General features: G+C 39.3%; 1 protein-coding gene across 2 annotated transcripts in view; it reads left to right on the top strand.

Moving 5' to 3' along the window:
* The window catches only part of RNF115 (ring finger protein 115), a 70,179-nt gene extending 64,003 nt beyond the window's left edge, over nt 1-6,176 (top strand). For both annotated transcript variants that reach the window (XM_077842530.1, XM_077842531.1), the window contains 4 exons: nt 90-162; nt 1,105-1,198; nt 4,098-4,213; nt 4,886-6,176. In XM_077842530.1, coding sequence (XP_077698656.1) covers nt 90-162; nt 1,105-1,198; nt 4,098-4,213; nt 4,886-5,017 — 415 coding nt within the window. In that variant the 3' untranslated portion in view covers nt 5,018-6,176. The remainder of the gene's footprint in view (nt 1-89; nt 163-1,104; nt 1,199-4,097; nt 4,214-4,885) is intronic.
* Nucleotides 6,177-11,960: the final 5,784 nt, after the last annotated feature.

The following is an 11,960-nucleotide window of genomic DNA, read 5'->3' on the forward strand; positions in this document are numbered from 1 at the left end:
AGAGAGAACAGGATCTGCCAGTTTTTTCTGTGGTGTAAGGCAGAGCCTGATCACTCTATCTAATGCTGTCTGTCTCATCTCATGTATAGGAGCGGGATGCTGCACTCCAACCCTGGGGACTATGCCTGGGGTCAGACAGGGCTTGATGCCATTGTAACCCAGGTGAGGAGCTGCCTTTTGAGGGTGTCTGTTCAGTGTGTCTCATGGCTCCACAGGCTTCCTGCTTTCCTTCTGCTACTTTCTAAAATGGCAGTCACTCTGCTTTCTCTAATATTTTGAGCTTGTGGGTTTCGATTTTACTGAGGGGATAAACGGTTTATGGGGTTTAGTTCAGCATCCGTGTACCTTTTAGGTCCTAGGGACTTTCTAGGAGACGGCTTCACCTCCAGAGAAGGGAAGACTTCTCCTATAACAAACAGTATTTTGTATTTTTGACCTCTTGTTCAGTCCTATGAGGATCCTATTAATAGATGCTACACAAAAAAGGAGGGTCTCCTCACATGTTGAAGCAGGGATTTCTGCTAGATGGAGCAAAGTAGGGGAAGGAAGCAGAGAAAAAGGTATTCCCATGCCATATATAATTGCTTCCACATATTTATGTTTATTTTAATTTAATTGGTTTTTCATTTCCCTTGTGGAATGCTGAGAATAGAAAGCATGTCATTTATATCCAAATCTTCTCGTAGGCAGTAATTTACCTCTTTCTTGGCTTACTTTATGCTACTTTCCATACTTCCACCTTTTTTTTTCTTCTAGCAGAATGAAGTTTTTAGACCAATTAAGTATTACCTTTTGTTCGGTTGTAGTTTTATTCCTGACATCACAACCTTTTTGCTGCCTCTGAAGTTGCTTTATGCCTGGAGGTGGGCCTTGCAATGATAGGTTTGTCTGTAGACTTTTACGAATGTCACTCTGAAATTGTAAAGGAATTATGAGAGTTGTGGCAGCAGGAAAGGGGAAACCCAAGCCTCTCAGAGCTTTGCAGAAGTAAGAGCAACTAACATTTTCTAATATATGCATTGTTTGTTCTCAGCTGGAGCAGCTCCCTCCCCAGGGATAGTGGGATATCTGCCACTTCTTCTTTTTCTGTTTCCTTTTTTGTAGCTTTTAGGACAACTGGAAAACACAGGGCCTCCCCCAGCTGACAAGGAAAAGATCACATCTCTTCCAACAGTGACAGTAACTCAGGAACAAGTTGGTAAGTTCATTTCTATTCTTACTCTGTTAACTTCTGATCTCTATTCAAAAATTCCAGCACCTTCCTATACTGCAGATCTTCAAGTGAAGCTTTAGCACTCCTAAAATTCTACCTAGATGTCATATATGGAAGGTGTCTACCTTTTCATTAGGGTTAGTCATGTTGATGCAAAGTGGATAAACCTTTTTTTAAATTGCAAAGAGAAAGGAAGAGAGTTTTATTCAAGCCTAAGTTAAGACAGTTGCCAGGTTGCACAATCTTCATAAAGAAGAAAGAGCTCCAGGGAAACCATTTGGTGAAGGGTTATATATGTTTTGTTTGTTGGTTTTAAAATAGGCTGCATGCCCAACATAGGGCTTGAATTTATGATCCTGATATTAGGAGTTGCATGTTGTACTGACTTAGCCAGCCAGACACCCCTGTTTTTTAAATATAGCAAAGGACAGTTCAGAAAGTTACATACTTTATCTCTATATGACTTGAAGCTTACGGGAACAAGGGAATTTTTTTTCCTTATCCTTATGTTTGGGATGCTCCTTTTTGGTTATTATTATTATTATTTTTTTTTTTTTAACAAAGCAGATGTACAGTATATGCTCAGAGCAGAAATAGAGCTCATGCTTTGAGGTTTTGTGGTCATTTTGATCTTGGTAAATGTTAAAGTATATAGATTCCCTGGGGGTCTAGGGGCCTGCAGATGTTAAAAGCTGAGAATTTCTTTTATCAGCAAGTAAGTTATTTCCTCAACAGCCACCATGTCCTTTTTCTAGGTGCCATGCAGGAAACAAAGAGGTACAAGATAAGACTTGATTTCTTGAAGATCTTACCAGGGGAAGCAAAACTCAACTAGATGATTAGAGAAAACAGTATTTAAAAAAGTATTGAGCAGGTGATACAGAGAAAGAGAAAAAGTAGGAGGCTGGGAATTTGTCTCATATTTACTCTGTCAGATACAGTTAGGTACTTTAGATATAGATATTATCTTATTTTTAAGCATTGAAGGAATTTAATAACAAGGAACATTATTTTGAACTAAGAGTTTCTTCCCCCACAAATTCCAGTTTAAGTTAGAGAAGATTTTAAAGACAAGATAAGCCATCTTAGGTCATTCTATTCAAGGGTAAGTATGAACCAATGTGAGCTGACATGCTCACCCTTTGGAGCTGGTATCATGGTATACCAGCATGGACATGGTATCTGAATCAGGTATAAGGAGAGTGACTTTATTAGCCCTGAAATAGAATCTGGTTTAGGAGTAGTGGGAGGTATGACTGGTTAGGAAGGGTTGGGCCTTGCCTGAGTGGTCCTTGAAATTGGCACAGTAGTTAGGGCTGGATATTTTAGATAGGAGGCAAGTTTCATAGCTCCCCAAGTGGAGGATTGAGGGAATTTAGGTGGTCTTTAGGGAACATTAGTTTGGAGGTAGTGCCTGAAATGGATTGGAAGGCAAAAAAAGCCGAAACAGAGATTTAAGGGGCTGCTACAGTATCCAGGTGGGGCGCAGGTGATGGTGGCAGTGCTAACAGGGAAGTGTAGGCTCAATATCGCTTTGAAGAAAGGCTTTTGTCATTGATTGCATAATAGGATAAAGGAGGGAAAAGGGTCAAAGAGGACTCTAAGGTTTCACAGTTGGGAATTACAGCGCTTGTGCTGCCATCTATCAGGGGTTGAGGAATTGTGAGTGGGCCCTGGTTTGTGTACAGAAGTGATGTGTTATTTTAAATTTGAACTTTTGATTTTGAGGTACCAGCTGGGAATCCAAGTAAAGATGAGCTGAGGATTTCTGTAAAGCCAATATTAGGGAGAATTAGCTGATTTCAAAGCTTAGGTAAATTTGGAGGGCTGAAGGCTAAGGTCAAGAATACTACCTAGAAGGCTATTCCAGTAGACCAGACATAAGAAATAAAAGCTAGAATTTAGGTAAAGGTGTCAGGGAAAAGTGGAGAGGAAGGAGTAAATCTATTAAGTATAGCCCTACTCCAAGTCCTTGACTGCTGTGGGTACATAGCATGTCCTGGCCACTGGAGACAGACACTAGCTGGTATTAGCCAGATTTGGGAAACCAGACTTTGCTGCCTCATACTCCCAATTTAATTTGTAGCCATTTCCTCACAGAGTGTTTCTTGTCTCTGGACTTGGAGCCTAAGCTATCCTTGAGCTTGCAGTTCTATAGCACCACCTCCTGGTACAGCTTTTTTTTTTTTTTTTTTTTTAATGATAGTCAGAGAGAGAGAGAAAGAGAGAGAGAGAGGGGCAGAGACACAGGCAGAGGGAGAAGCAGGCTCCATGCACCGGGAGCCCGACGTGGGATTCGATCCCGGGTCTCCAGGATCGCACCCTGGGCCAAAGGCAGGCGCTAAACCGCTGCACCACCCAGGGATCCCCCTGGTACAGCTTTTAATTAACTTGTACAGAGGGCTTTAGGATAACCACACTGAAAGAGGAGGTGAAACGGGGAAAATAGCAGGGTAAAAGTGGCTTGAGACGCTGATTGGGAACTGCTAAGATTGCCATGAAGTGTCCCTTGGTTGTGGTGGATGGATTGCCTGTATTTACTATGTAGAAACTGCCAAAAGGCTATCACATGTCTGAGAAGATGTTTTTCCTGTTTTACTTAATAGATATCTAAGCCCCAATTTATTTTTTTTTCCAAGTCTTGACATTGAAAAGTAGGCCTTACGTAGTTTCTGTGTAGGCCTTAATGAATTAAAGCCCATTCATGTCCCTGTCTGCTATCACCTCCTCCCCCATTTTGAAATAAAATTTGTGCTTTCTACCTCTTCCACCTAGGATGCGCTTTCTGTTTTTTCTTTACATGTTACTTAAGTTAAAGACACTGGACTGGTTTTTTCTTCCTTTTTTGCTCACTCACTTTAGAAGGCATTTCCTCCTCCAACAGATATGGGTTTAGAGTGTCCAGTGTGCAAAGAAGATTACACAGTTGAAGAGGAAGTCCGGCAGTTACCCTGCAACCACTTCTTCCACAGCAGTTGTATCGTACCATGGTTAGAACTGGTGAGTATAGACAGCTGTCATGTGTGATAGGCCATCTCTGCCAGTCACACCTTCTGCAGTGTGGGGATGGTTTGGGGTTAATAGAGACAAGCAGAGCAGATTTTAGTTCCTGGCTAATTCCTACTGGCACCATTAACAGTTTTTAGATCATCACTATATGTTTGGAACTTCTCTAACAAGAGGTTACAAAAGCATAGCCTACAGGTCTTGGGCCTGCCACTTGTTTTTGTAAATGAAGTTTTCTTGGAACGCAGCTATGGTCATTTGTTTACAGTTGTTTGTGGCAACTTTTGTGCTGTGTCATCAGAGTTGAGTGGTTGCAACACAGGTGGTATGGCCTGTGAAGTCTAAAATATTTATTACCAGTCTCTTCATAGAAAGTTTGCTGACCACTACTATAGACCATCTCAGGTCACTGTTTCTGATTAGTTCTATTTGGTGATGTGTGGTAGCTGTTGTTAAGTTGCTGGCCTAGAATTCTTTCTGTCATTTCTGTTTAAAGTTCTGTTTGGAAGATGTCCTAATGTTACACCTTTGAGCCCAGTGTGCACTGTGTGAGAATATGTGCCCTTTTTGTTTTTCCACCTGCCAGCTCTCAGAGTTTCTTAAGTGTTTAGCTCCTACAGGTCCCAGGTCAGGCTAATTATATAGACTGATATCTTTCTGTTTCAGCATGACACATGTCCTGTATGTAGGAAGAGCTTAAATGGTGAGGACTCTACTCGGCAAACCCAGAGCTCTGAGGCCTCTGCAAGCAACAGATATAGCAGTGACAGCCAGCTACATGACCGATGGACTTTCTGAAGCTAAAGCCTGCATCTGAGCCAGGGCTGTGGTAGTCTTATCACAGCTGTCAATTGTTTCAAAACAAAAAAATAGTAGGTGGATTTAGGAATTGCATAAGAAACCCCAACCCATAATATTAATGCAGTGAGTGTTTTTCTTCTCTAAATTTAAAGTTAGTATCTGCAGATGGAATTGTATCTACAACCAAATGCCTCTTATTCCTGAATTCAGAGTGATACTTTTATAAGTGTGAAACTTGATTATGTGGGTTTCCCCTGCCAGAATAGAATCACTTTACCTTAAAGTCTAGCTAGGGTCCCACTATCTGTCATGTTCTCTTGTAGTGGATGTTTCCACCTCCTTCTCTAACCTCCAGCCTACCATTTGTGTATTTTATAGTAGATGCAGTGGAACCACAGCCCTAAAGTCCTGCTGTTTAAAGTCTTTCTGTTTTAATTGTACAAAAGCATCTACTCTTGGCCACATTAGCCACAAAGCAAGATCAGATTAATTCAGAAATCCGAAACTAATGATTTTGTTTTGTTTGAATCCTCAGAAAATCAAAGAAAAATTACAATGGGGAGGAGAAAGTGGCTGATCATTGTACTCTTTGGTTTTCTCATTTTAATTTTTAAAGACTACTTCACAAGGTGCATTTTCTGCAGAAGCTAACATGACACATCTTAGGAATCTTATGTTGGTGGGAATCTGATTCTGGTTCCTTTTTAGAAATGAGTTGGGGAGCATACAGGCACAGAAGGATAGATATTTGAAATCTTTGGTTCTGAAGTTTTTTTAATGACCCCCGACTCATTGTTTACTGCCTTTTGTCATGGAGACCTTAAAATAATTTCCCTTAGAAATAGAATTACTTCATTACTGCTTCTACAGCCAATTTAGTTTACTGTTTTTAGTAATTCATTCATCTTCGGGAATTGAGATTTCACATTGTCTCATTTTAATTTTTTAAGCCCTTTTATCATCTCTGAAATCTTTCTGTTCTGCTTGGTTCTGGTTGTACTTGGAATCAAATTGATTATTTGTGATCATGCCTGAAACAGCTTGGCCTTGGAGAGGTGGGCCTTCTATTTTCAGCCTAACAGTGTCTCATTGCACATGCACATGCTCTTTGAAGCATTTAAGTGTTTAAAGTTGAATAAATGAAGAAGATCAAGAATGTTGTTGGAACTTCAAAGTCTCAAAAGGAAATGATGGGGACACATAACCACTGTCAGCGCACCATAGAGGGTAACAGGGGACACCATTTTTCTGGTCACATCAGCCCTTCATAGTTTGGAATGATTAGAACAAAAAGGCCACTCTTTGGTGAGTCTCTTTCTTGACTAGGAGTCTTTCCTCAGTTTTTGTTGACTATCATACAGGTTTTGGGGGTGAGGAAAGGGGTTAGAGATATCTTTGTATTTTGGTAGAGGATAAAGGAATAGGGGAGGGAAGAAAGAAAGGGGAGAGTGGCTTGCTGAATTAACAGCCTGCCTCTAAAGTTGTGACCATAAGGTATGATTCATGTTGGCACCAGAGGGAATAAAGGATGTTTTCTCCTCTGCCTCTCATGTTATACCTCCACAGAGATTGTTTCTTAGGAGAAGGTGAGCTATTTACTATGGGTATTGATGTGTAGCCCAAAACTACACATTGGTTTTTAGTGGGAGTGGGGGTGGGGTGAGATCAAGAAGCTTGGGAAGAGTGAGAGGTATATTCTGAATATTTAGTGGCCACTACATAAATGGCGAAAGGCCGTGCTGAAGTTGGAGCACATTATAGTTTTCAAGTAGAAGGGTGTCTACTGTCTCAGAAAATTACGACAGCTGGAAATTATTCCCTCCCTGTTAGAGTCTGGAGATGTCAGGACAAACGGTTGTATTTTTACTACAACTAGAAAGCTAGAGAACTAGAACAGATCTGAATAGCTTCACAAAAGGTCAGAAGCAAAGTACTAGATAGGGAGTTACCTTTTCAATACACAGAATGGCAAATAGTGTCAGTCTCAGTTATTTGAAATTTTCTTCACTTTTTTGTGCTCTAATAGAGGACATGAGGCTCCTTTTGCTGTTTCCTGTACCCTTTCCACATAATGATTCTATAGTGTTTCTTCCTAGGAGGCATCTTGGGAGTTCCAGGTTTTAATTTAAGTTAAAGAATATAGTAGGGTTCTCCAGAGAAACAGAATCCATAAGGCAATAAGGTGAGAGAGAGAGAGAGAGAGAGTGTGTGTGTGTGTGTGTGTGTGTGTGTCTGTGTAAAGAGACTTACTATAAGGAATTAACTTGTGTTATTATGGAGGCTAAGAAGTTTCAAGATTTTTCAGTCAACCAGCCAGTAGAGCTTTATGGTGTAGTTCTAGTCTGATTCCAAAGGCCTGAGCACTAGGAGAGCCAGTGGTATAAATTCCAATCCAAAAACTGGTAGAAGTTTTGAGACCCAAGAAAAACCAGTATTTTAAAAATATATATTTTATTTATTTGAGTGAGAAAGAGAGCATTAGAGAGCAGGAGAAGCAGACTCCCCACTGAGCAGGAGGCCAGATGCAAGGCTTGATCCCAGGACCCTGGGACCATGACCTCAGCCAAAGGCAGATGCTTAACTGACTGAGACACTCAGGTGCCCTGAAAAGCCAGTGTTTTAGTTTGAGTCCAAAGGCAAGAAAAGACTAATGTCCTAACTCAACCAGGCAAAAGGAGCTCTCCCTTGGTAGCTGGAGTGTCATATTTTTTCCTAGTTGGGCCTTTACCTGATTGGATGAGGCCCACTGACATTGCAGAGAGCAATCTGCTCTAATTTGTCTACCTATTCAGATGTTAATCTTATCAAACATATCCTCATATCACAGACATCTAAAATAATCTGTGACCAAATATTTAGGTGCTCCTTAGTCCAGCCAAGTTGACACATAAAATTAATCAATACAGGAGAAGAAATAGAAATGCATACAGCAGAGTGATACCCATTCCACTTAAGTTTTGCCAAATAAACAGTGTGTCTCTATGAGAAATGTCTGCTCTGCTTAGAGACCTTAGTACTAGGGTTAAAAGGTTGGAGAAATGTATACGGGAACGAGGTCCAATTTGCTGTGTGGAATATACCTATATTTCTTCTTTAATTAACCTATATTAACCTGGAAGTCTGAGATGCCTCCCATTCTAGGAGGAAACATTGCAGATTCATTGACCTAACATCAGAACATGGCTGAATTTATTTCTAGGAATGTCTTGCTTTTAAATGTTTCAAAGTTTTAGATATAGCGCTCAAGGCAGAGGTCTGCATAGCCTGGATTTTTTCAGGTGTTCATTCCTTTAGAGTTGGAAGGTTTACAGACTCAGGAATCTGGAGCCTTAACAGGATTCAAAAGAGAGATGATTTAAGTCTCCCTGATTGTCAAAGAGGATAAGAAACAATTGCAATTTCAGATCTTGAGCCCTTATACTTGAGGCCTTTACATTCAAAATAAAAGGCCTTTGGGTATGCAGAGCTAAACAGATTGCTTTCTTTTTTTTTCTTTCTTTCTTTTTTTTTTTTTTTTTTTTTTTTTTACAGAAAGAGCACACACATAGGAGCAGGGGTAGGGGCAGAGGGAGAGGGAGATAGAGACCTCTCAAGCAGGCATGCAGCATGGAGCCCAATGTGGGGCTCAATCTCATGACCCTGAGATCACAACCTGAGCTGAAATCAAGAGTTGGGCGCTTAACTGAATGAACAACCCGGATTCCCCAACAGATTGTTTTCTTATTCATGAATGTCTTGTCTTATCTTCCCTTTGTCCACTATAATTTGAAATTAGAGGGAAGAAAACTATTTTGTTAGCACGTAACTAGGAGAAACCTCCTAGAGATTGGTAAATTTAGAAGTTGTGATATAGGGCAACTTGTTGCTGGCTTCCAAGTGACCATTGCTTCTCAGGTAGTTTCAGATTAGTCTAACTCAGGTTCATATGGGTAATCCAGCTGGACAGACTGGGGTATTGGGTGGAAAGAACAGAGTGGTGAAGCTGAGATTTCCAACATCTTTAAAATTTCTAAGCTACTGAATTGGGAGCAGAGAGAAAGAATAATTCTGGCCTTAAAAATTCATTTTCCCTCAAAGTTCCTACTGCCAGTTCTCTGAAAAGCTGGGAAACATGGAAAATCCAAAATGGCATTTTGTCCCTGTTGCTGTAGCTCCTGGACTTTTCCTTACAATGTTCTAATTTGTAAGAAAAAGGAATTACTCTAGATAGGAGATGTAGGGATGGCTGTAAATTAAATAGTTTCCTTAGCTTACTATAAATATTAGTTGTCAACATTTTCAACAGTTGAGCAAGTGCTTATTAGTTGTTTTCTTTGAACAGTACTCTCACTGGTCCAATAATTAATTTTCAAGTTAGAAGAAAGTTTTCTGGGGAAGAAATTGTTTCTTTTTCCTAACAGCTCTCACTTTGGTTTAATAGCTAATAGGAGAAAAAAATTCCCGTTTGTGTCTTTGTATTCCACATTCATGTGTGTGAATATGTATGTGTCCAGGGACACAACACATATGCATATTTCACAGTAGAGGAAGAAAGATATAGTAGCCACTGAGATGAAGTTAGTAGGTACAGCAGAGGGCTGGAGTCTCAGTCTGAGTCTCTTACTGTATATACCTCAGACCCTTATGTTTCCATAATTGTCTGCTATGAGGCATTGTTGGCTTTGCTGCCAACTAGACACCCTGCTATATGGTGTGTGGCTAAGGGATTCACTGGAGGTAAAAGCCTAGTCATTTCTAAGTGTTGAGAAAAAAAATGGTTTTGAGGATAACCATCATCCTCTGCTTTTGTAGTATAATTAGTTGAACATAAATACAACTATGTATTGCTTTTTAATTTTTTTTATAAATTATTGTTATCAAATTAACTTCTCTCTTGACCTGCATGTTTCATTTTCTTTCACTCTAGTGTCTACATGCTCTTTCCTCAAGGAATACAAATTAAATATGTCAGTCTTAAAAACGAATGAGGAGGGAATCCTAATTTGTATCTGTTTTAAACAACAGCAGAACAGCCTTTGGGGCTTTTGGAAAGGAGGAGCTCTTCAGAGTTGGTTTTTAGAGCTGATCTAGGCAGGCCACTGACATTTGTGAAGGAAGACAGATTTTAGGAGAAGGAGGAGCAGGGGTGATGCTACTCTTGATCTCGGGGTCATGAGTTTGAGATTACTTAAAAAAAGAAAAACTTACTTAAAAAAAAAAGCATTCCTGAAATCACAGCGGCTTTTTGTTACGCATTTTTTTATCCAAAGGTACCAAAAATACAACTATCATGTTGTGAGAGGTCTAATAATTATATATAAATATATATGTATATAATCAAATATTATGTGTATATAATCTAAGAGTGGAATGCCTATAATTCCACTTATCTAGAAAATATGTAAATAGATAATTGTATTTATGGTCAACTAATTATACCACAGAAGCAGATAGTAGCATGAGAGGGAAAGCCCTCTTTAGTCTCTGAGATGGGGAGATTGGAGGATAAAAGTGCTGTTCATCAGAATAAACCAACAGAGATTTGGGAGTTTGGTGAGTGTACTATTAATGAGAGTTTCCAGAATGAGTCTCACATAAGTTCTGAGGCAGGAAGTTAAGAGAACATATCCCAAGTGGCCATCCTGTGGGCTGAAATTGTAGGAAACAGTAATGTCAGCATCTTAGCACCCAGGCTGGGAACCACAGGACTGCTCCAGGGGTTTAAAGTACAATGTATAGAATACAATGTGTACAACTGGAGATATTATCTAGGATCCAGGTAGATCCCTTGTTTTAACCAAAGGACATGAGGTTTTGATCTCTCATACCTGCCAGATATATGGAATTATAGGCATTCAACTGTAAGATTATATGCATATAAACTTTATGAAGTTTTGCCAAATTGCACTTAGTTGGTGTCCACAGAAGTAGAATCTGCGTTTATTGTCTTTCTTCTTTCAGCTGGATATCTGTGACTCATGGGATGTAGGCGTGTGGTCCTTTACTTTTTCTAATAAGATGTACTGTTTTCAAGGTCCAAAAATTACTAGACTCCTCACAATAGGATGATAGGTATATTTTTAGTATCTTTTGATGAAAAAATACACAACAGAAAGCTGCTGTGATTTCAGGATTTTTTTTTTTTTAAGTGATCTCTACACCCCACCTGGAGCCCAAGAACTCATGATCCCAAGATCAAGAGTCGCATGCTTTTCCAAATTAGCCAGCTAGGCATCCTTCAGTAATGCTTTTAAATCAATTTGTCTTTATCCAGGAACACCATAATCTGCATCCAGTTGAAATATAGCATATAAATATTTGTAAGAAATATTGCTATATTTATTTAGATTAACAATAGTGCTTATACAGATTCCTTGTGATAACTCCATGCCACAGAGGTTCAAATTCCATGCGTGAGTTGTGAATCACTCATATGGGTTAAGGTTAAGACATGTGTTCAGAAAACTTACCTGCATGGAAATTTGTAGGCTTATTTGAAATCAGTGGTATCAATAATTTTTAAAGCCGGGATATAAGTATTTCACATTTCTGCTTAACCAAGTCTTGAGATAAGCAGAATACATAAAACAAATTCTTTAGAAATGGGACTTCTGACTAACTGTTGCTTTGTTTATTCTGCTTAGTTCAAGTCAGAGCTAATAGTCTAATGCTCTTGAATGTCTTAATAAGCTTGAACAGTGATCATGTATCCTTTTGCAAATTTTTATGTGTGAACTATAATTAGTGTAGCACAATGGACGAAACCTTTTCTATAGTAGGATGTGGCTTCTTTGTGAGACTTCCAGTGATTGTGTAATGTTGAGAAATTTCAGAAGATTCTTTGAATAGTAAAAAGCAAAAGACATCTCCACCCATATGAGCTTAAAATTTAGTTGGAAACACAAAACATACATAAAACAGAGAAAGATTAAAGTGAACATAATTTAATGGAGAAAGCTTT

The sequence above is a fragment of the Canis aureus genome, chromosome 12 (genome assembly GCF_053574225.1).
Source record: "Canis aureus isolate CA01 chromosome 12, VMU_Caureus_v.1.0, whole genome shotgun sequence".
NCBI lineage: Eukaryota > Metazoa > Chordata > Mammalia > Carnivora > Canidae > Canis > Canis aureus.